Raw genomic sequence first — 26,996 nt, forward strand, 5'->3', positions numbered from 1 at the left:
TAATTACATTTTTATTCTAAAAATGTCATTAAAACAATGTTAGACTAAGTGGTTTCTTTTCAAAGGAAAAGTTAAAATGGGAGATATAATTCCAGATGAGATAGTTAGAAAGAACTTTTTACTGTGATTCTCACTGGCGTATTGTTATGGTTATTTTGGGAAATACAGAAATGGGTGGGGACACAAAAATTCAGTCTGGGAAACAGAAAAGAGCAGCGAACTTTTGGTGAGACAGCAAAACTTGTAGGGGTGCAGGCTAAGCCAGGCCTGGGAAAACTTCATGCAGAAAGTCAGTACCTTGCCATACAGAAATTTGGGAAAAGTAAAAACCCTTGAGAGACAACGTTGTTATTCATACAGAGCTGTTTTGTTTAGTTTTAGTGGCATGTCTGTGCCTGTGGCAATCCTCAAATTTCCACTATCCAAATGTCAGGCTAGGAGATGACATACTGGAGATTACAGTTTACTGGGGAGAGGAGTAGAGATAGAGGAGCCAAACCAGTTTGGGGAAGCCCAAACCAAGGCTTCACATTGTTGTAATAATCCAAGTAATTTTATTTATTTTAATTAAGCACTGTAGGGTAACTAAGGTAAAAAGTGATCATGAAAGGTTTTATCTTCATTTATATGAAATGGGGACAGTGTCCATCTCCTGCACTCAGTCTCAGCCTCCAGCTTTCTCACTGTCATTTTTAAAAAGAGAATTTGCCCTTTTTATTAATAGATTAGTGGAGGAATAAAAGAGACACCCTAAGTTCAATAGCACACAAGTTGTCAGATTGCTTTTTTCCCTGTTTTTTGACTAGCCAGGCTAAGTATTCTGAAAGATTTGGGCTTCAGTCAGCATGGTCAGTGCATGGTCCATTAACCAGATTTCTTAGGTTTACAGTCTCGCTATTTTAGCACAATTACTTTTCTCTCATCATGTGCCTTGTAGCCCTTAGCAGATCCAACAAGGAGGGAGAGATATGGTTCCCAGGGAGTCAAAGTGCTTCTTTTATGGTTGTTGCGTTCAGGACATTGCTTATGACAAGAGGATCATAACCCAGCTCTACAGTTGTTACCTCAAGAATTGTACCATATGAATTTGGGTCTCTAAAGGATTCAAAAACTTTTAACCAGTACATATAATTGGAGGTTGCCTTACCATTTCTTAGACACAGACCAAAAGATACTCAACTCGTGCTGAGTAATTGCAGAAAAGCCAACACTTGAAATAAAACTTCCTCAAATCCTACAAAGTGGACCATAAGAAACAAATTATCTGGTTTCTCTTCTAAAGACTCTCAATCATAAGAACTCTTAACAATCTTCAACATCAGATGATGTGTAAACCGATCATTCATTGCCCTCCAATTTCAATTTTCTCAAGGAAAATATTTCCTAATCTCAGTTAGACCAGATTTTGCTGTTTTAAGTCCCATGCACAGGATGGTGTGGTGTGGGCAGTGTGAGGATTGGTGCACACATGGGACATGAGAGCTTCCCATGTGCTGATAACTCACAGTGCAAGAGCTCTCAGGACCTGGGGCTTCATGTTTAGCTGAAGAGATGCAGCAGCACTAGTATTTGCTGGGAGAGCTGCCTTTGCAGTCAGGAATTTGAGAATCCCACAGATGAAATGCAGGTGCTGGAAGCAGTTTGGGACACTTGGGCTGCCTTGAGGATGACTTAACTGATGTGTTGTGTTTGCCATCTGTGCCTTGTTTTAAAGAAAGGAGGTCTAATCCAAACCCATTGAATTTGAAGTCTGATATGTATGTCATGATTTGATAAAATTTCTTGGTCAGAAGTTTCGCATTTTTACTAGAAATGGCAAGTATTTATAATTTGCTGCAGAAGTAGTTTTCATGTTTTTTACATAATTTAGAGTGAATTAATGGCTTGTTATTTATTGCCTAATGCTCTGTAGGAATGATTTATAAAGCTGTACTCTACACTGCTTGTTACTTTGTATTCTCTGCATTAGGTGTGTCATCAATTTCATTAAATGAATTCACAGTGACATTGCTCTGGAACTATGGGTTTTGATACAAGGGTAACAGAACATAAATCAAGAATTATGTTTAATTCATAAGAGGCACCAATCTCTCATTTAAGTGTAGGCTGGGCTAGTTGGTGTCAAAAATATGCTTTACAATACCTCTTCTGATTGCATTTCAGACCCTCTCTATATGCCCTTATGTTCTCTGTGAGAATAATAGATAGCAATACAGTGCAGTTTGTCAAGTGAATAACATTTCTGGTTTTATATATTTGGGTGCAAATGCTATCATTATTTTTAGCACAAGCCAAAAAGGAATATATTTGCATGAATATACTTAAAACTATTCTTAAGGGAATCTATAAATTTAAAGACAAGTCTTGCCTATTCTCTGCAATAAATACAGTTGTTTACTATATAAATTACACTCTAAAAATCCGATATTTTGTAGTATTTCTAACTGTTATTTTTACTCCTAAGCAGAAATACAAATAAACTTTTATTTTAGTCTCTTTTCTTAACTCTTTAAATGTCTCTTGAATTAGTACATTAAAATCCAGAGCACTGAAAAACCTGTCAGAATATTTAACTAGTATCTGTTTACTTTTTAAAATAAATTTTATGTAAATATTTCTTTTCCCTTTGGCTTTTGTAAAAAAAAAAGAAACATTCTTACAAAGCCTAAATTTAGCATTGGCACTGACTTGAAAATGCACTTCCACCTCACTATTACTCCAAGTGCATATGAACTCTTAACAGTATCATTCACATATAATGGCAATTTTGAAGCAAGAAGATTTAAATCTCTGTGTTTAGGATGCAGTTTATTGGAAGTGTTAATTGTGCAGGAACTAGGGCTTTCATTTGCTAGAAGTTTTCTCATCACTTCGCTTCAAGGAGCAGGACGTGCTCTCTTTGACACTTATTGGAGTTAACAAAATAGTCATCGTGTATTTTAAATGCCTGGAAGGAATTACATTCATGGGAGAATACGAATGTTTACACATAAATCAAAACTAGAGAAAATGTTTTGTGAAAATGAAGGAATTCTTTTTGTTCAGTATTTTAAACATTTGTTCTCAGCGGAAATGAAGGACAGTAAAACCAATAGTATATCTCTGGAGAAGGAGAGAAATCAGACTTCAGGGCCTTTTTGTCCCAGCTTTCATGCCATATCCTGTGTGCCCTTTCATTAATATTTTCTAACACTTTGTTAGAACAAGAGAAAAAAAATCAATTGAAATATATGGTGAAGTTTTTCACACAAAGCTGGAAGAGATTGTTGGGATTATTTTTAATTTTTATTTAAAAATAAGTTGGAAGAGAACACTTGCAATGAATAATTCTAATCACTTTGTAAACAAAACTTAGATAATGTTCTGTAACAAAAGATATCTATATATGAAAATTGGAAATTCTCATTAGGGTTTTACCCAAATCTTCCAAAAATGCTTCATCCTCTCACCTGACATCAAGCAGCCTTCCCTCCCATTGTTGTGCTGGGTGATGTTAAGGTGAATTTTTGGGAAGATGTGTGGGCTCTGATGTTTCAGGAGGTTGTGGCCCAGAGATTTCCAGGTCTTCCCTCCAGCACATGGGGCATCTCTCCCACCTCTGCAGGCAGCAGTGCCCAAACTGCAGCAGATAGTTTGGAGCACCTTCTGCTCAGTTTTGCAAAGAAAATAGATGTCTTGTTAGTTATGGCATCCTTAGGCTGGGCAAAAGGGTGCTCAGCACAGAGCTGTACCTGCTTAATGTCATTAATGTGCTCAAGACCACAGAGCTCATTTAGGATCAGAGGTTAATGGTGCAAGAATTAACTGCAAGCTCATTTCATTTACTAGTACTTCTGCAATAACAGTGACTGGGGTAATTTTTCTTCATTATGTTGTATGTCCTTTGGTTAGGAGGGTGCTGTTCTAAAATGAGTAACTGCTGTACTTGGTGACACAGTTCAGATTCATTTCCTGGGCAACTGTCCAGTTTCCAAACAGTCACTGATATTAAATTTTTTTGCCAGCATTAAAGGTGCCCATGTCAGTTAAAAAAAGAAAGTCAAAACACGCAGGGGAATTCAGTTTAAGGTAGCATAGGATGTATTTCTGGAGTGAAAATGCTGCTTGTCCATCCCTCTTTCTCCCTGTATTAATTATTTCTGAACCTCTAAGTCTATTTCAATGAAAGTTGACAGCAACTTAGGTGTCTTTAATATTATCTTAGATGTCTGAATGTAGAGGACCATATTGGGAAGGATTATTTTATACAAATAGAGAAGAATTTGAGGAAGCTCAGGCTTGGCAAGAAGCTCCAGCTGAGCACATGTTTTAGTAAATTCTCCTCAGCCAGGAGGGGATGGTGTTGGGAGACCAAGAGAAAGTTGGTACCAGTGTTGCTGCAAGTGATGTGCTTTCTGTGGCTTAGAAATCACTTCTCCTTACTTCAGGTGTGGAATGACTGTATACACACTCCTGCTGTGTGGAGGGGCTCAGGAAAATATGATGAGTTAAGCCAGTACCAAATACACCCATATTCATCATGAAACAGCATCATTCAGCATAAATGACACCAGGAATACAGATTCTTGAGTTCAGGAATGCAAGGCCTTAAACAGGATCTTTTTAAAGTATGTTCCCAAAAAATTCAAATGGCGTTTTCTCATTTATTTTTATACAAGTTTCAGAAGTGTTAATTGGTATAAATATTTTTTCAAACCATGTGTAATATTTTAAAGAGACTATTAAGAAATGTAGGTGTGGTTCATTTAAAATCCCACTCAACAGGACAAATCTTAGCATTTGAAAAGCAAAGATTTTCTGAAATTTAATGTATTTTGTTGTGCATAATGAAGCGTATGAAACAGCCTGGAAAAAAAAAAAAGCAGTTTCATTCTTGCTTCCTAAAACCAGCAGGTCAAAATTCTTTACCATGTTCCTATTGTAAACTCCTCAAAAGATCAAGTGTCAGCATGAGAAGTACTGAAGAACAGTTTTACACAACACTACTGACAGCTGCAAAAAAGGAAGACATTTCCCTGCAGCAAGACAACATTTGAATTTTTGTGGTAAGCACAGATCAAAAGATTTGTGAATGGAAACTCAGAAAAGGCTCATGTTCTGGTTTACTAATAGTATCTAAAATATTTATGATGTTTTCTCTATCTCTTAGTTTAGGAATTATGAAGTCAATAATACAGCCAGAGCAATGGTCAAGGGGAATAAATATTGAGAGATAGAAATAAATAGACCATTTGAAATTCTTAAGCTAAAGCGTACATGTTAACATGTCTCCACTGAATATTATTAATACGTAAACCCATATCTTTAGTTTAAATGCCAGGGATTGGCCTCAGGTCAATAAAACTATTTTTTAAATTTTTTTTTTTCTTTAAAAAAGGGCAGCAATATCATGCAAGGAATCCAAACTTACTGTGAGCTGTTTGATTGAGGGATCCTCAGGAATGGATGCACCTGGAAGCTAAAAGCCACACGTCACCAGCTGTATTTTAAAACATTTTGTTTTTTGCAATATACTATTTTAGCAGTCTTTGTACAAGAATAACATAGAGTTGTCTTTGCCAGTGGATGAAGTCTGCCTGTTTTCTTAACATGTGCCAAACAAGTGGTATAGCATAGTTAGTGTTGCTATTTCTACAGCATTGTTTAGATGATCTACTCAGATATGTCTTATGCTCTCCTAAACTTATAATTGTATCTCTGTCATCCACATACCTTTACCAGCTAACAGTTTACTGCTGCTTGTTCCATCCCTCTGGTGGAGCAAATTGCTTCAATTCTTTTGACTCACTGCCACATCCATCCCATTCATAGCAACAAGGTACCTTCTAGCTTATGCTGTATTGTTTTTGCACTGTAGTTGTTCAAGATTTCATCCATTCTCTGTGAAGATATGGGATTTTTTTTTTTTCCCCCAGAGATCAGCAGATGCCTGATGATCATTCAAAACAGGAAATTGCTAATTACAATTGTGGCAGTGTAGTCGTTTTGGTACACAAGTACCTTTATGTAACTTTTCATAAAATCTGGTATCTGTTAGGAATCCATCCTTAATTCAATTGTACTGGGAAGATTTATCTCACATATGGCATGATGCCACTGCTTCCCATTCCAGGGGACTCTGTCTGGAGCCAATGCTTTGGATATTTTTGACAAGTAGAGTCCTCAGAAAACCAAGGTTTTAGAAAACCTCCTCAGTTTACCCTGACACTTGTGAATTTATCCCAGGCAGCTCATGGGAAGTGTCCCTTCCATAAGAGTAGAGGACTGTTGCAACAGTGGACCTCCTGCCCAGTTCCTCAGTTGAGGAGGAGAGGTTTGCAAGAACAAACCCATATTTTTTGTTTTTATTTACTTGGTGCAGTACTTTCACAAAATCTTAAAAATTGTATGACTCTGAAAGCCCCATTAGAATAACAGTTACGAGAAGAGATCCTCTTTTATCGTTAAGTGTTAGCTTGAGTTTGATGTTTTATTAATCAACCGTAAACTTCTTAGCTACACAAATTACAGATGAATTTCTGTAATTTCCAGCACCACTCTGTTGTGTACAGCAACAGATGTGCAAGTCTCCAATGAATGCCTTCATCTGTAGTACTTGGAATTTGGGATTCCAGGCAGGGGAATTTGAGCTCCCAAGCAATATTACATGTAAAAAAAGCAATAATTATTTGTGTGTATTTGAAAAGTTCACCTTCCTGGCAACTTTACTGAATTGAATTCCCAACATATTCATTTTGGTAGGAAACTGTCATTAGCAAATAAATGGAGATTTGAAGTCTGGTTCTGTTTCACCCAGTATCACCATTTTTTTGTTCACCAGGGACATAGGGATGCCAGTGTTGGTGCCAAAGAATCTCGGAGCATCAACAGGATATTTTCCTACAAAGATTCATTCTAGTGTTGTGCTCATTCTGCCAGAGACTTCTGAAAACAAATCTATGCTCAGGAAAAATTAGTCAGTAAAAAAAAAGCAAGAGCAGCCATCTATCCTGCAAGTACTTAAATTGTTGCTTAGGCTCTCTGTTACTCATGTTTCTTTCGAGGTTAGGATTATAAATCTCTTCATTATTACTTTAGTCTAAGAGAAAGGTTTTAGACTTCAATGTCTTTTTTAATAAAGGGTTTAAAGGATTGTTATCCACACCGTATCTAAAGGAGATACTGTAGCAATGTAGCTTAGCAGGTAATTTGTTTCTGAGCAAGACAAATCATGGATTGTTTCCTAGTGAGAAACGGATTCAAACTCATTATTGTTGGAACAGTATATTATATGGGAGGCTGCTGTCCAAATGAGTTGTAAATTCAGCATATTTATGCCTGTGTCAAGTGACTGACCAAGTCAAGGTGAAGTTCAGATTTCATTTAAGACAATTTTGATAATCCTATTATTATTTTATTATGCAAAAGCATTCACAAATACTGGAACTGTAAGCCTTGGTGTGCTCTTAGGCAATGTGGTAGAAGGTGTAGCAGAGCTGTGTTTTACTGGTGTAGCTGACCCTGCTTTGAGCAGAAGGTTGGTCTGCAGACCTCCCGAGGTCCCTTCCAGACTGGATTTTTTAATGGTCTTCTCTGGAGTGTGATGGTGAGTCTCTGGGCAGGCCAGGTGGGTCCTGACCCCAGCTGTGGCCACAGCACAGCTGGAAGCCAGCACCAAGGGATGCTGAGCTAACACCCTGCAAGGGGAGCTCAGCTCTTTGCTCAGCCCTGAAAGCTGCTAAAACTTGCTGGTTTGGAAAGCAGGGCTGGAGGACAGGACTAGTTTTGGAAGGACACAGAAAACAGATTTTTCTCTTTTAAATTCAATCTCTCTGGTTGAGGTGGGAAAGGCTGGATGTGATTTAGGCATCCATGTGTCTGATTGTCTCATTCCCAGTCCTAAACCAGCCCTCTAATGGGCATCTCTGAAAAAAGAGCCTATTGAAGAAAAGCCAAATTGTACTGTGAGCAGCAGAATCCATGAATCCAAGTTTCCAGCATCTTTGGACACTAAACCCCAATAGCACCCACAGCATAGTACTTCCAGGGGCCTCACACCACACCTCAATCTTGCTTTCAATACCTCTAAAGGCCCCAAATAACTTCCCCTCTTTCTCTAGTACAACCAGGGCTCCTGCCAGGGCTGCACAACATCATCTCTCCAGTTTATGCTGTGTACATGATGCCATTCCACCTGCTTCTTTTGTCTGGAGTGCTGTGATACTTCACAGATTTTTCTTTATTTTCAGTGGCTGATGGAATTAATTATTCTCCTAAGGCTATATTTCACCTGCCTATTTCTATTTGTAAGCTAGTATGGTCTTCAGGGATATGTGCTTTCTTCCAATTCATAAATCTGGATGAAAATTAAAAAACATGCAGGAGAAATAACTGTCCTTTTTATGTTTAGTGACCCTGCATTTTTTTTTCCCAGAGGTTCACCATATTCACAGCAAGAATAACAATTCTTCACTAACAAGTGTATCAGGCTCTCTCTTAGTTTGATTTTAATCAGTCTGTGAAAGATTACCATGTTTCATTTGTTTTTCAGCCCTCTGAAAACACTTAGAAGAGTGAGAAGAGTGCAAAGAAGTATTGGACAAGGAATGTAATATTTCAGAATTTGGTGAAGCTTTAGGAAGGGAAACCTGCCCCATGTGCTGTGGGGTGTGGTCCATGGAAATTTTGATTTTTGGTGTATTTTTTTTAGCATTAGACCGAAGAGGCAGGTTTTATCCTTCCCTTGCAAGCTGACTTGCACATTGTGGAAGCACCAGTTACATATCTGTAGTTAATATTGAAATTAGTTGTTTTTAAGAAAGAGAATTAATTTGGCTATTGGAGATTTCTTTGTGGGGGTTATAAAGGTTCCAGTTTTTTATGTGGTGCAGTTCATCCACAGCTAGTGGCAATGTCCTTTGGAAGCTGTGGGCAGCTAAATCAGGATAGGACAGACTGGAGAAACCATTACTAGGAAATGGATAGTGAGTGCAGATGGCATGAGAGCAGTGAACTGAAAATGTGGCATTAAAATCATCCTTTTTTTCCATTATTTAGGATCTTCTGAAACTAATGTTGTTTTTATCCCAGCATCTCAAATGCTGTTTCAGATTTTTCTTCTAAATTTTAAATTAAAATTAAGTTTTTTGCTGTGTTAGCTGAGTATGTTATTTATCATGAGATTTAAAAATGTATCTCATCAGAAAACCCCAGAGCATCAACTACCTTTAAACTCCTGGTTTTCTGGGATCGTGTAAAACTTTTGTCACTTCTGGTTGGATACTCTGAGATACCCAACTATAAACTCATGATTAGGGAGAATCAATATCACAGATATTTATGCAAAGTCTTAAACATAATAAACTGGTTAATTCTTTTGTTCTGTGAAAATCAATCCTCAAGTGATGAGTAACCGGATTAGATGCAAACCTTGCTTTCATTTCTTTGCTTTTACCAGATATGCAAAACCTTAGAATGATGGTTCTGAAATTAAATGAAGACTGGAAGGGTTCTCAGGAGTTCTTTAGTCCAAAATCCTGCTCAAAGGACGGCCAGGTTGCTCAGGACTTTAACCCAGTCTGGTTTTAATATACAGCCATGATGGAGAGGAACTGCACAAGTTCCTTTGGTTGCTGCCATGTCCCCCAAAATCATCTCTTCTGCAGACTCAATGAGCCCTGCTCTGTTTCTCCTCACAGAGTGTGTGCTCCAGCCCACACCATCTCTGTGGCCTCTGCTGAACTCCCCCCAGCTGATCAGCACTGCCAGACTTAATTAGTACATTTTGTTAATAAAAGGGTCGTGGTAGAAGAATGCATTGACTGCAAGTCCATTTACTTAATACCTCTGTGTTAATTTAGAGATTTCAAGAATTTTAAAATCTGCGGTAACTGCAACATTTCTTCTTTTCATACTGGAAAAGACAAAGGTTTTGTTGTTCTTGAAGGATAATTTAGGTGATTTAATAACATCTTCATTGAATATAAGCTTTAATAGATGACATAAGAAAAAATTAGGGAAAGCAGTATTTTTTAATACCAAAAGATGTAATATATTCATTAGCTTAGGGTTAAATATAGATTTCAAATACTTATAAATATACAATACATTAAAAACCTGAAATTCATCCAATTGATGTTTCACTGAATAATCAAGTGCAATAGATTTCAAAACCTGAAACAAAGAGAGAGTCTCCTCCCAAAGACTGAAAAAGGTGGAAAATAGGGACCTAGTTGTTGGCACTGTGACAGTGGAGAGACAATGGATGCTTGTTCTATTATTTATATGAGCTCTCTGCTTGGCAGATGCCACTGCAATAACCCTTTATTCCAAGTATGGAAAAAAATAGAATTTGCTTTCCTTTTTAATCACACAATGCAAAATACTAATGAAAATGCTGGATTTCCTGTAGCTGAGAAGAAAGTATTGTCCTAATATGCTTCGAGTTAGCAAGAAGCTCTCATCATTCCAGTCACATAAAACTAGACAGAATTTTAAACAACCCACATATTTTTTATTCTTTGAGACAGAAGAGAAAGGAAAATGAAAGTGTTTATATATGGTTTTAAATGGTAAGTCTTACTTTTTGCCTCTTTTATAAGATATATACCTTTTTATGTTGTATCCATCTTTTGTACATGCACCTTGTAACCAAACAAAAGTTTCATGTTCTTTAGGAAAACAAAAAAAGATTCTTATAAGTTGTAATGTGTAGGGGCTGGAGGTGCCTGTGCACCCCTCCATTTCCAGTGTCATAGTCTTAGATCCATCCTCTATAGTATGGATCATAATTACAAAATCTAGAATAGAATCAGAAAGGCCTGCCTGTTCCAGTGCCTCACCACTCCCACAGTAAATTTAGATTTTTTTTCCTAATATCTATTTTATACCTGCCCCCTCTCAGTCTCAAGTCATTCCCTCTTGTCCTTTTGCCACTTGCTCTTGTAAGAAGTCCCTCTCCATCATTCCCTTCAAGTACTGGAACAAAATTTCTGTAGGTGCTTCTCATTTATTTTCTATTTGAGAGTTTTTGTTTTCTTCAAATCTTGTTCAAAGTCAGTCCTTAAATGTTTATTAAATCAGTCTTTAATCAGCCTTTAGGTTGAGTCCTTTTCCCCACATGTGGAGTCCCCAGAGATAAATTCTGAGACAAAAGACAAAGCCAGATTGCACTTGTTCCCCTTGCATTTCACCCTGTGTGAAGGCACACCCATGAAGTAAGTTATAAGCATAATTTATTCATGTGAACCACAAACTTCAGCTCAGGACAGTTGCCCCAAATGGAATGATTGTTCTTTGCCCTCTAGCATACACCCTGGCTTTTGCTGGCCATTTTAGTCCTTTCTCCCTGAAGAATTTTCACCTCAGATTGAGGTTTTTAGAGCAAGTGTGCTAATTCCAGTCTCCTGAACAAATGTCTACATAAGTAATTGCATCTTACTTGCCAGATTTCCCTGACAATTTCAGCTGAATATGGTCAGGACAGATGACTTTCTCTATAACATCTCAGTGAGGAAACCATTGGGGACAGGGAGAGAAAAGCAGAGTCAAAATGTGTATTTCAGAACACACAGATCTCATTTCTGCTGCTTTAATTAGACTGCACTTGCATGTCAAGTGAAAACTGAAATAACAACTTGGAGGCATTTAATCAGTAGATGGAAGCCTCCCACCCAAGTGCCTTCTGGATCAGCAGCCACGAGTGCTCTGTGCATTTTCCCTACTGGCCCCAGCACCATCTCCCAGTCAGGTTTAACATGTTGGTTTGACTGCTCTTGAAAGAAATAGTCTCTGAAGGTTCCAGCCCTGGTAGGAAACACAATCCAAAATGCACCCCAGCCTGACCTCACCTCCTTCCACACACAGTAAATGGTCAATAATCCACCTTTGCAGGACACTGGAAGAAAATGGTTTACACTCCCACCATGAAAGGCTGTGCCCAACACAGCCCCATGTTACAGAAGACCTCTTCTCCATCGTGCTTTCATGTTATTTTATTCAGAGATCCCTTAATCAGGTAGTATTGGAGGAGGATATATTTCTTTAAGATGGTGGGTTAAACGAGACAATCCTACAGAGAAGATCATGCAAATTTAACAATGCATTAGAAATCAACCCATTCATTTGCATAAGGAGGGCAACTATCCACCTCTGGGCAGCGTGGCTGTGCATCCTTTCCACAGATGGAGCTGGCAGAGCCAGGCAGCAGAGGCAGCACACAGGGGTCAGTCCCACACAGCCTCCTGCCTGTGCTCTCCTGAGCCAAAACACTCTCTTTAAAATGCAACCTGTTAACAAGAGCATGTTAGCAATCCACGTGAAACTGATGTGAGCTAGGAGATACTTCAACACAAAATGCCAACAGCAATCATTGGCTATGCATTATTTTCTGCTTCAACCCAGGCTCGTAACTTGCCCAGCATCAGCTGTGTCCTCCTCAGTGGTGGGGAGGCAATGCAGTCTCTGCTGGCATCAGACTGATTTTGGGGGACACCACTGTGGGGCTGGGGAAGGCCAATCTCAGTTTCATATATTCCCTCACTGATTTTCCTGGCGCCACTGTCATGGATGTCACCTTGAATGTCCTCGAGTAGAAGCAGCCACTAACCATTAGTAGCCAGGAGAAGGTTACACTCTGCTAGTGCAGGTAAGAAATAGCTTCCTTTTCTTTGATCCTGTAGAAAACCCTTTTTGGTGCATCATGAGATAAGGTATTTTGCTGTAGGGCACCTGAGACTTTTTGAAGCCTCTTCTACATGAATTTGTCCCAGTGCCTTCCCTCACCAGGGAAAGGTGCCAAGCATCTGTGTAAGGGCAGAAGGAGCACCGAGCCTGTGAAGCCCAGAGCGTGTCAGAGCTCCAGGGCACGGCCCAGGCCAGGCACTCTGCTCTTGGATGCACAGCTCAGCCTCCAGCCAACAGCAGGCAGCACGGAGGACTCTCTATCATGTGGAAGTGTCTCTGGGTTTGTTCCTCTCAGATCAGCTGGAATGACTTGTGTCATCACACAGGAGACAAGCTGATACTACTGAGGCTGTGTTCAGAGGAGCTGGTAGTGCTGCACTTGAAAAGTGTTTTTCAGCTTGTTGGCACTTGGGCAGGGTGGCACTTCAAGCCCTGTTTCACAGGTGATGTGGATTATAAATAGTTTAAGTAGAGAATCAGTAAGTCTTTTTCTTTTTTTTTATTTTCAGTGACAGATAATCTGGAAGTCCTTATTGTCATCTGATTTCATCTCAAATAGTCGTGGCATAGAAAGGAAAATTCTTTTTAAAATTGATGTACTTGAAGTATGGGGTTAGCAATGCCTTGAACTGCTAGTGAGCCTTGGCTCCTGATGTAGCCTTTTTGTGTTCAGACCTCTTTATTCCTCTGTAAGCAGTTCATCCCCTCTTGCATAGCCCCAAGCACACAAATACATCTAGGCTAATGGAAGAGTGAGGTTAATATAAAGAGGAACCTTATTACCTCTAAGTTGTTTTTCTTTCAAAGCTCTCACTTATCATGTCAGGATGTTCCTGTTCTCTCCCATTTTTCTTCTATTTCTCATCCCTTTGGAAAGATTAATTCCTACTTGGAATTATCTCTGGGGACATATGGAACATGCATCTTGCCTTTTGGCTGACTGACACATTAGATCTGATTAGTCTCTTGCCCTTTAGCTGGGAATAAATAGCAGACAATTTAGTCAGAGTGGAACTGGTGTGGAGTAACATCAAACAGTAGTTAGTAAATGCCCTTCCTCTAAGCAATACATAACTACATTTAAGACAGCATAGAACTTTTCTAAAAAGCACAACATTCAGTTACTGGATATATATAGATATATATATATATATATATATATATATATGTCACAAAAGCAAAACCCCAGAGTTAATAGTTGAACAATTTTCTTTCTTTAGTAGAGTCTCTTTCAGGCATTGTCAGTATTTTTTTTGTAATAATTATCATAAATATTATGTAGTTTTTAGACTGGAGTGTGAATATAGGAATTGAAATGAGTTTGGATATGTTACATGTCTTTATAAGAAAAGAATCCTAATCTGTGAAGGTAGGAGCATCACCAGCAAAGAAAGTTCACTACAGAAAAAGTGTATTTTGAACTTCTTTCTAGAAGTAGCTCAGTTCCTGCATAATTGTGCTGCATTATTTTCATTTGCTCCATTAATAAAGCATAAATACAGAGAAAATGGAGCAGCTAATAATGGTGAAGTGGCAGCAGCAACACCCTTAGCAAGCCTCTGAAGCTGCGCTGTCAGCGCTTACGCCCATGGCAAGACAAATCTGATGGGAGCACACGCTGCAGCAAGCAGTGCCCCTCCTGTCCCCAGGGTGCAGATCACTCCTGCTATGGAACAGCAATAATTGGCTCCTAGTCTGCATTATCAAGCAGAGGATGACAGACACAGAAAGATGCTGATCATTCAACTGGTTGCTGGCTCTCTGCCCAAATCCCCTTTTTCTCACATGCATGCAGAGATCCAGCAAGCAGTACAGTTTGGTATTATTGGTATTACTTGGTATTTGTTTGCATTTAGACACATACTGGAGTTCTCCTCTGCATGTGGCTTGTGCTCCAAGAGTTTGTTCTTCTCTGCCTCATAAAGGAATGCTCTGGTTGCCATCGTTGTGTACATTCTGAATTGTATCCTGGGCTGTCGCATAAACAGCATCCCTGAAGTCCTGGTCCACCTCTAATAAAAGTTTTCTTTCTCACTGTCTGCAAAGAGTCCTCTCCGACAGACATTCAGTCCCTAAGAGCTTGGAGGATAGAACTGTTGTACAAAATACCTTCTGCACCTTAGGTATGGCTTTTTCTTGTATGTTGAGCCAGGGAAGCTCAATACATGAAATTCCCACACTGAAACACGCATGCAAAACGTGTCTGTTGGTGCTGCATTGGCCACAAAGCTGGCTCTGGGATGCCCTGCCATTTCAGTTGCCAGAGGAAGCTGAATATCCAGTATCCTGTCCTTCTGAAGAAATCTGGGCCCATGTTTGATTTTGGAGATTGTTTGGTCCAGTTCTGACTTTCATGACTGAATACACCTGTGTGGTAAATTGCAGAAGTGTATGCAACGATCATAGTTTCATGCATATTAATAACAACAGAGCTTAAATAAAAGCTTTAATTCATATTTGTAAATGGCACTTAAAGCCTCAGCTCTCTTGCCTTTATGTGCTGGAGCAGTGTATTTCTTTTTATTTTACTCTGTATGGTGACTGGTCTTGTCTGCAGATCTAGAAATGCTAATGTAGAATTATGCCATGAAATTCTGCTGTTTTATGAAGGTACCGAAAATCCTAAAATAGTTTCAATGGGGCACATGGTAGGGAGTGCAACCAAAACCTCACACTGGTAATGTGATCTCGGGACTGTGGCCAAAATACTGTCATTGTCAGGTGAGGCAAGGCTCCAGCTTTACATCTGCTTCTGAAAGTCCAAGGTGGAAAAGACAATATAGGTCTACTTCCTTAGGCAGAGGAAGAGAATGTCTAAAAGCCCTAGGAGCATCAGGTGAGCATAGTTTTGCATTTCAGGACACACACATTGGTGTGCATGTACAGAAAGAAAAGTAGATCCCAGAGGAGCTTTCATTTACTCCTATTTTTACTCTGATAGTTTGAAGATGGGTTTTACCCTAAGGATCCACTGCATACAAAAAATTTAGTATTAGATGTGTTACTTTTATTCACCCTTTCCCGTGTAACTGGCCTAGTAGCCAAGAACATTATAATGTATTTTGATTTTCATTTTCACACCTTTCCTTTCTGGTCTTTGCTGACGTTTGATAAGCTAGTTAGGCACGATCCATTAGAGAGGGCACACTGCTGGCTGAGAAACTGCACTCATAAAGCAGATTTCAACATCTTACTGTTGAACTGAGAGGCTGTTTCAAGACTTCTCATGGATCTATACTGAGCCCATTAATATTAATTAAAGGCTAAATAACGTGTATGAAGAGTGCATGTGAGTCTAGACAGATATTGGAAGAACTTTGGCTGAAAGAAATCAGACTTCAAATACAACACTTGCAAATACTGAAAGCTTTTGAAATCTCTGAGAAAAAACTGATGTTGCATTTGGAAAAGAGGGATTAAATGAGCAACTGGAAAGAAAGTAAAATGATTACTGCTAGCATGAGAGCTCTGTAAGAGAAAAATCACATTGCATTATATTTCTACCTGATCATGAGGAAACAGAATGACTTATGGTTTTGGTACATTAGAGGTCTTCTAGCTGTGGGTCACTAATGGGAATTAATTATTCTTTAGACAAAACTTTTGAGGTCTCAAATATAGAAACTCTGTGTGCAGCTACAGGTATATGTCAAAAATCTATAGCATGTCCTTCATTATGATTTTTATTACCAGTGATTTTTATTACCAACCCAGCCATTTTAGTTTAGGAATTTTCTTTTGCTATGCACAAAACAATCACTGATAATTATTCTATACATTTAGAAGACTACAAAGAAGAACGCAAAAAGAAAGCAGAATGGGACTTCTGATTTGATCAGTGATGCATAAAAATATGCATATACATGTATAAATAAGTTTATATTATTTATTGTTGTCTTTTTTTATGTTCACAGGGCTACAGCTACTCATAGGGGCCAAGTTATATTCAAGGATGCCTTAGCACAACAACTGTGTGAACAGGGAGGTAAGAGTCACCTTAATTCTAAACATATCTTGAAAATGTGATTTTTCACTGTACCTGCATGTCAATGTTATTCTTCGTGCAAGCTATTCTGTAGAAAACCTCATATCAGGATCTTATTTACGTTTTTGAAACTGAGTTTCTTTGGCTTCATACTTGCCATTATCTATCCAGGAATCCTACTTTTCCTCTCTGCAACGGGTTGGGGAATATACAAAACTTTCAGTAGCATTATGCACATACCTGAAATCAGCCTGTAATAGCCAACATTTCTTTTCTGACAGAACCACAAGTGGAGTTTGAACCCTCACTGTATTAATTTTTAATTTATTAATTAAGCAATATGGCTGCAGCAAAACCTTTGTTTACTATCCAGATCACACATGTCCTTGTGAAAAATCTGCCTTTCCATTTTATGAAAGTAGGCCATTGAATTGTTGCCTGTCACATACAACATTTGATCATTTTTATAGCTAAACAAAATGTTTGACTTACACAAACTTTAAAAATCTAAATGTTTTCACAACTTACCCTTTTGATGAATAACCTAAAAAATAAATGTACTGTTGTCATCTGTTGTCTACAAATAGTACTTTGCTTTGAACCTGTTTCATTAAGACAGTGAGAAGTAGAGAAAGTATCCATCATTTTTGGTACAGGAGAGAAAGAAATTTCTAGTCATATCAGCAAAATTCCAGTGATATTTCAATGTGAAAAGAAACAATGAAACATGAACCAAATGATTTAAAATAAAGATTTTAAAATGGGAAATGTGTTGTCATATTAACACACAAGTGAAAATCTCATATAACACATCTCTTGGGGCCATTAGAGCTATAAGGTTGGTTTGGTTGCTTTTGGTTTTTTTCCTATGAGTTTGGGAATACAGCTTTTGCAATAAAAAGGTGTTGAACATTATTTCGGGAGCATAAATTGAGTTATTCATGTAAGGTATCAATAGTATTTTTGTGATAATGAGGGAAAAATATTTCAACTTTCAATTTCAATATTCAAATTTTCACTTTTGTTGTAGTTCAGTGGAAGTAGGAAGAAGGATTCAGAGAGGTGAAAAAATGCCAGCTAGCAGGCTAGGATGTTTGGTATACCTTGGAGGAATTAGAAATATGTAGCACAGTGCTGGCAATGAGAAGGGAGCATTGTGGTGATCTGGATGGAAAGTAATTGGGCCAGCCAAGTTTTTGCTGGGGGAGAAGGAAGAACATCTGGAGAAATTAACAGGAGGTAAGTGTGCACCTGTAGTGGGGGTGTGGAAATATAGTATGGTGTACGGGGATCTGGAACAGAAGAGTTGGCAGGATCAGCATTTGGGATGTGCTGAGGAGGATGGGGAGGATATCTCACACAGGCTGCTTGATGGATGGATGTGAGTCAAGAGTGGAAAAATGAATATGCAGAGTAATCAGCATAAAATCAGCATGAAAACCCTCATAAACAGATTAAATTCACCAAGGTATAACTGCACAGCACAGCCAAAGGCAGTCTGGGGTAGCCAGAGCAGGTAAGGAAAGGAGAGGGAAGTAGGAGTCATATTGATGGCAATGACAAATATCTGGCTGGGACCAGGATGGTGAAAGCTGTGCACAAGCAAGCTGAATGGAAATACATGACTGTCAGTGTCAGAACTTGCAACATGGTTAAGGAGAATATGGGCAAAGCAACAAGATTCCTCCCTGCTAGAAGAAAATACCTTGGTATTTTTTTCTCTACAGTCCTTCTTCAGACATGCTGTTCCCTGAGATTTTAGGAGAGCTGACAAAAGAAACTTTTATTCTTTCACCCCTCCCTGCTTTACAGTTCTGCAGTTTTGGAGCATAACCTAACCTCATATCAACATTTTAGCAACACTTATGTTGGTTAGAACAGTAAGTCCTTATGTTACTGTGTGCAGTCCCTGAGTTCAGGGGAACTCTGCAGAACAAAGAGAAAAGAGAATTTGGATATTGGTTGTATGCAGAGAATAAAGGATGCTGAGATGTCCCACTGGCTGCTCAGCCATGACAATCCTTTTTCTTCCTCTTCCTTCCATCCAGCCACTGATAGCCATGTCCTGCAGCAGCTCCCTCAAAGTGCCTTCAGCTTCCCCAACTTCTCACAGCCTCCCACATCCTTATGACTTTTGTGTTTGCCATGTTATTCCCAGCAATCCTCTTTGCTTTATGCACAGTCACTCCAAAGTCATCCTGAATTTATCATCCCCAAAGATGTATTGTCACTGCAGTACCTCTGCAACCATTAGATTTGGCTTAGGCAAGGATCACCCAGAGGTGCTGTTCTGTGAGCAGTGGACAGTGTATGACAGCTGTAGCAGTGATCAGGTTCCCCTGCAAGACTGATGTGCTAGCTTCTCAGTTGTTCTCTTGGCTCTTCTCCCATGTTTGAATCCTCACCATGGCTTCTCTCTGCTTGGTTTCTTTGCTCAGGCACAGTTGCCTTGGCTTGGATATTCAACCACTGCATTGCCCTTGCTCCCACCCCTGCCAGGCTCTCCTCTGCCTTTTGGTTCTTATTTCATCAGCACACTGTGCATTACATTAGTCTCTAACCACTGCATACTATTATCATCCTTATACAATTAGAATTAATTTTCCTATTCAAAGAAAAGAGGCTTTCTTTGAAGTAGACCTTACTTCATTTATTCCATTTTCATCAACACCACTCACGTAAACAAAGGATTCTTTCAGGAAGAATTAGTGAGTTTATTTAGATGCAAATATCATATATTAATATATACATGCAAAACAGCAAGATAGATTCACATAAATGAGGTTTCATAATCTGTTTCTATCCCTCAACATTGCTATACTGAAATAGTGCATTGAATGATGTGACATATTAAGTAGAGAAAAATAAAACCACAGGGCATCTTTACAGATTCATTACAGGACATCTTTTTAATAAGTATGTTCACTAGAGGTGATATCAGACTTCCTTATATCTAGTAAACAGGATATACATGAAGATGTGGAAGTACCATGTCTAGTAAACAGGAAATACATGAAGATATGAAAGTAACAAGGAATCTCAAAAATCATGTTTACTGTGGTTGTCCACCCTCAGATGTACATTAATAAATCCTAGTAGAGTTAATGGAATTTGTGCACTGAAAGGAAAGTGATTTTTTGTGTTTTGAAGAGAATTAGAGAGTGATAAAGGGTAGTGTTAAGGGATGGCAATGCCATATGTATAATGTAAATGGAGTAAGAAATTATGCCATAGGGCAAGACACCAAAGAAAGGAAAACAATTGCTTAAAAGGCTCTGTGTTCATGATATAATACACATTTTAGGAATCTAGGGATATGTTTGAGGGCTGATGTAAGCTTTAAATTTTATGAGAATTATATTGAAGAAAGGAGACATAAAAGTTATAGAAAAAGTTAATCTAGTACAAACAGGAAAAAAAAACAACCAAACAAAAACTATATAAGAGAAGCTAGATGTCTTGTAAATACTTTTAAGGATAAATAAGGATCATAATGGCTGATTATATTCTTGCCAGTAAAAATATATGTAATTAACCATATAATTAATTCGTTGATGTAAGGGTAAAATAAACAGAAAATCAGGCAAACTTAGAATTGTGCATGTTGATTCATATTTATTTCTGACTTGAGTAGAACAAAAATCCTACATTAGTAAACAATGGCATAGCTAAAATGGAGTTGACAAGACATCAGACCTGACTGCATTGCATTGTAGGACACAGAAGAGTTATGATCTCTAACATTTCTGCATGAAAATTAAAATGTTGCTGGTGGTGCACAGCCTCACCAAGTAGGGTGGTATCAGTTAAGGGAGCCTTTTCCCTGGTACACTGTCACTTCAGATCAGTAACACCATACTTTGGAAAAAGGACTACACTACATTTGTGTGCATTTTAGTTCTGACTGACTAGAAGAGAATCTCAGAACAGTAAAACCTAAGAGATGGAAAAGATGAAGGAAACTGTTCCCTCTTAGTGCAATATCATTCCTTTCTTTGTTATTCCCAGAATTTATATGCAATCTCGTGCTCAGTGCCATGGGTTATAGGACTGGGTTTCCTTTCTTAAGAGACCCCTTTACAGTCTGACACCTATCTCCATACGGGAAGCAAATCCTGAGAACTGGCCCAGAGTCTCTTTCATTTGAGAACTTTTGCCTGAATGTTTGTGCAAGACCTTTTCGGTGTGTTTTGTACCTTGTAAAATTTAGGAACGTGCTGAAAAAAAAGATGCAAAACTGATTCCAGGATTTCAGGCTTGTATTTTACAAGCTCTCAGAGCAGTATTTTATGGAGCAGAGGACTGGAGTGTAGAGCTGGTGTAAAGTTCCTCAGTTTATGTGTCAGCAAGAATAACACAGCCCTGGGGCAGCTCACTGACTCTTCCTAGGGGATGCTCAACCTCTAGTATTCAATAACAACTTTGTTTGCCAGTAAAGTATTGGAGGGAGTCTAAATTAAAGTATTTCTTTCCTTTTTTTATCTTCATCTGGCTGATAATGACAAGGAGATTAGACTTCATAATTTGCAAAACAGAAGATGCCTACCTCCACACCTGATTTGTCATGAATTGAACTCCAAGCATGGTGTTTTTCTGGGAGCGTGAGAGCATTTGTGTTTCTGTAATTCACTTTCCCCTTATATATTATAAAAACCCACAAAGTTCAGGATTCTAAGAAAAAAAAAGAAGGTATATTTTTTAGTAGGTTTTAAGAATATTATCTTATGCTGCATTTTCTATCTATACCTATACACAATCTTGACCCCAGAACTCTGTGGAATATGGGTGTCAATAGTACAAATGGGTGTTTCTGCAACATGTGTTTACTTTGGCTTGTGCTTGCTCTTGTATATAAATGGGGACTAGTGTTACCTAACACTTGGCAATTACCATGTTTAATGATTTTGTTTCTTCTTTTTTCACTGACAAGACCACCACATTCCAGTTTCTAGATGACATTTCCTTCCTACTTGTTTCACATTTATCTCCTTTCCAATTTAACCAAAAAGGGGTGTATTTAAATTGGCTTAACCTTTCAGTAGCCTTACTTCATCCACAGAAAAATTTAACCTTTTACTCCAAGAGATGCCTTCATTCTCCCTCATCCCATTGACACAGAGGCCCACAATGTCCCCATTGACTTTGGAATTCCCCATTAGCTTCCTCAAGATTCTCATGCTTCCAGTTTGACTGTGGCCTTTCTCTCTCTGAATCACTTTGTATTGCATACTTTCTGCTCTGCTTTTCCTTGCCAAAGGGATTGTCTTGTAAGACAAGTCAAGCACTCTGTATTTCCTTAAATTTTCTCATATTTTATTTGCTGATGCCTCTTAGATTGTGACCTCAGTTGAGCTCTGCTTCCATTCTTTGCTCGGTATAATTCATCTCTTGTAAAGCTCTGTATATACCCAGGCTGCTAGTTAAAAGTCAAATAATAAATTCATTTACTTTACTTTTTAAAAAGGTACAACATCCTCATTCGAGCTAAGATACATTTTGGAGCCACACAAACACTCTCTAAATTTAAAACCATCCAACCATGTGCCTAAGGAACATCTGAAAAACTGAATAATGGTTTAAAATATGAACTGAAATGGTCTTTCTTTTTCCCTCTCAGTCTGAAGTATTGTATAATTTCTTTTAAATTATAAATTTATATCTTTACTCTGTATAGCTACTCTGCACTGGTATCATTTCTTTTAGCTTTGTCATATTGTACAAAGAAACTCCATTTGACTTTAGCTACACTGTATGGCTTATGGAAAACCCATCTAATTTTAAAGTAAGTAGTTTTATAAATTGACTAGAAAGGCAGATCTGAAAATATTTCAAAACAACTACAGTTAGTTTGGTATTATGTTTTAAATTTCTATTATTTGTTGGCCTTAAATACAACACTTAAAGATCAACACAGTGCTGTTTTGCAATGAAATATAAAATGTAATACAGAAATTATTTATAGAGAGAATAAATGTTTATCACTCCTTAAATGGTACCTTGACAGTCTTTTGTCATATTCAGCTCAGGAATTTGAATTACAATCACAATACCTGAGGCAAAAATACTTGGGCTTCTTAGATCCTGTAAAGATTTAGGAAACATAATCTCTCCCCAACATAAAGTCTGTACTTGTAGCAACAACCTTTTTGTCTGACATGAAGTGTTTGCTTAGTTCCTCCTCTAATTTTTAAATGATTGATCAGTAGCATTAGTATGCACCAGCACAATTTCCTTCCTTTCATTCTATTGGCAAGCAATTTTGTTTTGCAATGTACCATGCATATGGTGGAAGAGCTGTTTCAGGAAAGAATCTCAGATCTCAAGTCTGTATTTTTTAATCACATAAACAGTTTTATTAAATAATGGTGAAGTCAAAAGAGTTTGTAAATGTAAAGATGCCAAGCTTGTGCTGTACCTGTGCCTTTTTGCTGAATGCTGAAATTTTGCATAATAACTTCAGGAAGTGTCACTCATGACTGCATGTATACTTGGCTGGAGCCCTTTCCACAGAAAGCCCTTTCCTCTTTCAAAGAGCCATGCCAAATAACCTGGGGTGAATGATAACACAGTCCTTCATTTTCGTTTGGAGGTCTGAGCTGCTCTCCTCGGAGAAGGTTCTCTTCTCTTGAGTTACTTTCAAAGGTCAATGAAATTTGCTGGGCAGCTGATGAGTCTGCCCATGATGTGAGTCCTGGCAGGATGGGTCTCAGCCACCCCTGCGTTCACAACAGTTCACCCTCAGTACTCTCTGGAACTGCTGGGAAGGGTGTATTCAGAACATCAGGGACAGAGATTTTATATTAAACCTAGCCTCTTAGAACAGGAGTATTACAAATCCCATGCCATAATGTGCTTCTTTTCCTGCAGGCAAAATACAGAACAGTTTGTGTTGCTCAATTTGGGAAATAATTCAGTTAATCCAGTTCAATCCATTTCTTTGTGCAAATAATTTTTAAAAGGTTTCTGGTGAAATTTAGACATTCCCATGGAGGGAAAAACAATCCCTGGGGCTGCAGAGGACGAATGCAGTCTTTCACTGTAGGATTCACCCATGCAGTCCAGCGCTGTTCTGGAGACAGTGCCAAGCTTAACATGCAATAGTTGTATTTCTCCAGATTTTGTAGCAGCATGATGAGAGGTCTTGGCCATTTCTAGGGTCATTATTGGTGTTTTTGCTAGGGAAGACAAAGCAGTGTGGATGAATTCCTTGTACAAAAAATGGAGCAAGTTAGCCACAAAAAGGATAAACGATTTCAGATTTCTGAAACTACAACAGATTCTTAACAAGGTCTTTTCTCTCAGCTGCTGTGAAGTTTACAGTGGTGGTTTTCAGTGTTGTGTGCATATATACACACACATACCCAATATATATGCACACATGCACACCTATATATGCCTAAGTATGTATGTATGCATGTACATGTGTATATATATATGTGTGTGTGTGTATCTATACATAAGCATGTATATATGTACATAAGGTTAGGGGAGAGATAAATGTACACACATGTATGCATGTATTTATATGGTTAGTGGATGGTGTAAAATGTGTCACTCCTCTAATTGGTAAGTCTGTTAAAGTGAAGTTTTCTGTCTAAGGTAAATCCAGGTTGCTTGCCATCTTTTTCTGGTCTGCAGATGCCTCATTTGTTGACTGCTCAGCCTTCTTCATCACCTACCTCTCCATGAAATGTTGCAGTTTCATTACAGAATAGCATGCCTCTTTGCAAACCCAGAGTCTAAGGACTAAGCAGGAAGAGAAAAACAAATTTCTTGAGATTTGTATTGGACTTTCTATTCAGATGACTATGTGTGAGAGCTCTGCACAGATTGCTGCATTCATTTTTGTTTTTAATCTATTTTTAATTTGTCAGATGTTACAGCAGAAATTGCAGTACTTCAGTAATTTATTGCAAATATGCTGAAGGAATCAGGAGTACTGCTACAATTTAGGTCAGTGCCCAACAAAAACCACAGAAACACCAAATGAACCCTGGCTTCAAAAATTCTCATTTTTTTGGTGGTTTTATTTTACCAAAGTCCAAAAGACAGCTGGAAACACAGATCCATGGCTGAGGTACTGTTAGACAAATAGGTAACTGCTTCCCAGGAGCTTGGTTATCTGCACCCCTTTGGCCTTCATGAAAGAGATGTAACCTACTTTGGATTTAAGATCCAGCAAGGCTAGGGATGTAGTAGCTGCCGTGGAGTATCTAAAACACTGTGCAACCAGTTTCTGGACTTCCCCATATATTTTTATGTAGCTGTGCCCTTTCAGATACGTTCAGGTTCCATTTGTGTAATGCTACACCAAGGCTCCTCTTGCAAAGTGTTGGTAGAAGTTTATTTAATAAACTTGTGCCATTTCACATGTGCCCCCCATGCAGTGTGTCCTTACAACATTTTGGTGTTTCCTGGGAAGCAGAGACCTGCTGGGAAATTGTTCAGCATTGCCTGCTAAAACATGCTTTAAGTGTTTGATACCATGATTTGCAGAGGTAGTCTGTTACTTGTTGCCCTAGGAATATTTGGATTAATTCCCCAATAATATGCACAGTAAAATGTTGTTCAGTGCAGTATGAAAGATCAAAGTATGGCATTTTTTGCCTCTCGAAGACTATTTCTGTTGTTGAGCCTAATTTCCACTCTCTTTGTCAGTCCTTCAGCTGGTCCTTAACTCTTAATCCAAATTATTTTTAACAATATCTAATAATTCTAGACTAGAATTGATCTTTTTACTTTACTCTAAAACCAGTAACTGACTTTCATTTATTTTGATGCTTATTTTAATTTAGAGAATAATTATTTTTGTTGTCATATTATTGTAACTTTTGGGTTCTATCACATTTTTCACAATTAACCTACCAGAACAGCTGATTTAAGAGAACATACACTGTACAATTTGTTTTAAGCTGAATTGATTTTTAATGCTGCAGTTGAGCCCTGTTCATAGAAGTTATTAATGCACTGTGTGTCTTTGTTTTCCACAGCCCCAACAGAAGCTCCCTTACATCCTCACCTAGGTAGGTGATTTGTCATTCTTACTACTTAAACTCAGAATCACTGACTTTATTATAATAAAAAATCTGTAAAGTCACACAAAACCAGGTCTGAGAAATTCAAATAAAAGTGAGATTCATATAAAACGGATTGAATTATGTCTAATTGTGATTAGTTGTTTCTTCGTCGTGATTTTTATTGCTCTTTATTGCCTTTGACTCCTTGCAGTGTGAGTATATCATACTGCAGACCTTTTGGTCTAAGTTATGTATTAGAGCATCTGTTTGTGAGAGACCCAGGGCTGGAACAGCCCTGCTATGAAAACAGGCTGGAAGAGTTGGGATAGTTCTGTGTGGAGAAGGGAAGGCTTCAGAGAGACATTAGAGCACTTTCTAGTACTTAAAGGGGCTACAAGCAAGTTGGAGAGGAATTTTTTCAAGGGCTTGTAGTAATAGGAGAAGGGGAATAAAGGACTTTAAAGTGAAAGAGAGTAGGTTTAGATTAGCTGTCAGGAAGAAAATCTTTACTGTGAGGGTGGTCAGAATAGGTTTCAAATCAGAATAGGTTTCAAGAGAAGCTATGGATGCCCCATCTCTGCAAGTGTTCAAGGCCAGGTTGGATGTGATTTTGAGCAATCTGGTATAGTGGGAGGTGTTCCTGCCCATGCCAGAGGTGTTAGATTTAGATGATCTTTAAGGCCCCTTTCAACCCAAGCTATTCTCTGATGTTATTACCCACAACCTTCAGTGTGGGACAGCACCTCATACCAGAGCAGGGTCATTGTGAGCAAGATTTTGTCCCAGTGCTCCTCCAAGGTGGATCCTGGAGCAGGACACTGCTGCTCCTGCTCTCCAGCCCTGCACCCACCAACCCTTGTGCTGCAACTTCATTCTTCCAGGACAGACTCTGGTATTCTTCCTCGCTTTAAATAGCAGGTGACAGTTACTTCATTCATTTAGTGGAAGTATTTGTTCATTTAGTGGAAGTATTTGTAGAGAAGGGTCTGTCTAACACAATCATAGGTGACGAAGTTTTGAGATTTTAAGTGAGTTTATTGGTCATCATACATAGATGAGACAGCAAATCTAGGTGGAATATTGGAGTCCATAGTTTGCAGAACAGTGCTGAGAAATATTTGCATAACATAACTCACAGTTTATACTTCTTAAGCTGACCTCTACTGCCAGGTCTGCTGATAGCAGCAGAGAAATTCCAATGAGCTCATGGGTTTTTGCTTACCAGTTGTCAAAATGAATCTCTGACTATAAGAGCTGTAATACACTCATTAGGACTTTTCATCCATTCTTGTGCCCATGCTTGTAAAATCTGGATTCGGATGGATGTTTTT

At 38.4% G+C, this 26,996-nt stretch overlaps 1 protein-coding gene across 1 annotated transcript in view; it reads left to right on the forward strand.

Moving 5' to 3' along the window:
- The window catches only part of RELN (reelin), a 274,215-nt gene that overhangs the window by 94,852 nt on the left and 152,367 nt on the right, over positions 1–26,996 (forward strand). The window contains exons 4-5 of the mRNA XM_062490818.1: positions 16,578–16,648; positions 25,639–25,671. Coding sequence (XP_062346802.1) covers positions 16,578–16,648; positions 25,639–25,671 — 104 coding nt within the window. The remainder of the gene's footprint in view (positions 1–16,577; positions 16,649–25,638; positions 25,672–26,996) is intronic.

The sequence above is a fragment of the Cinclus cinclus genome, chromosome 4 (assembly GCF_963662255.1).
Source record: "Cinclus cinclus chromosome 4, bCinCin1.1, whole genome shotgun sequence".
Classification (NCBI taxonomy): Eukaryota; Metazoa; Chordata; class Aves; order Passeriformes; family Cinclidae; genus Cinclus; species Cinclus cinclus.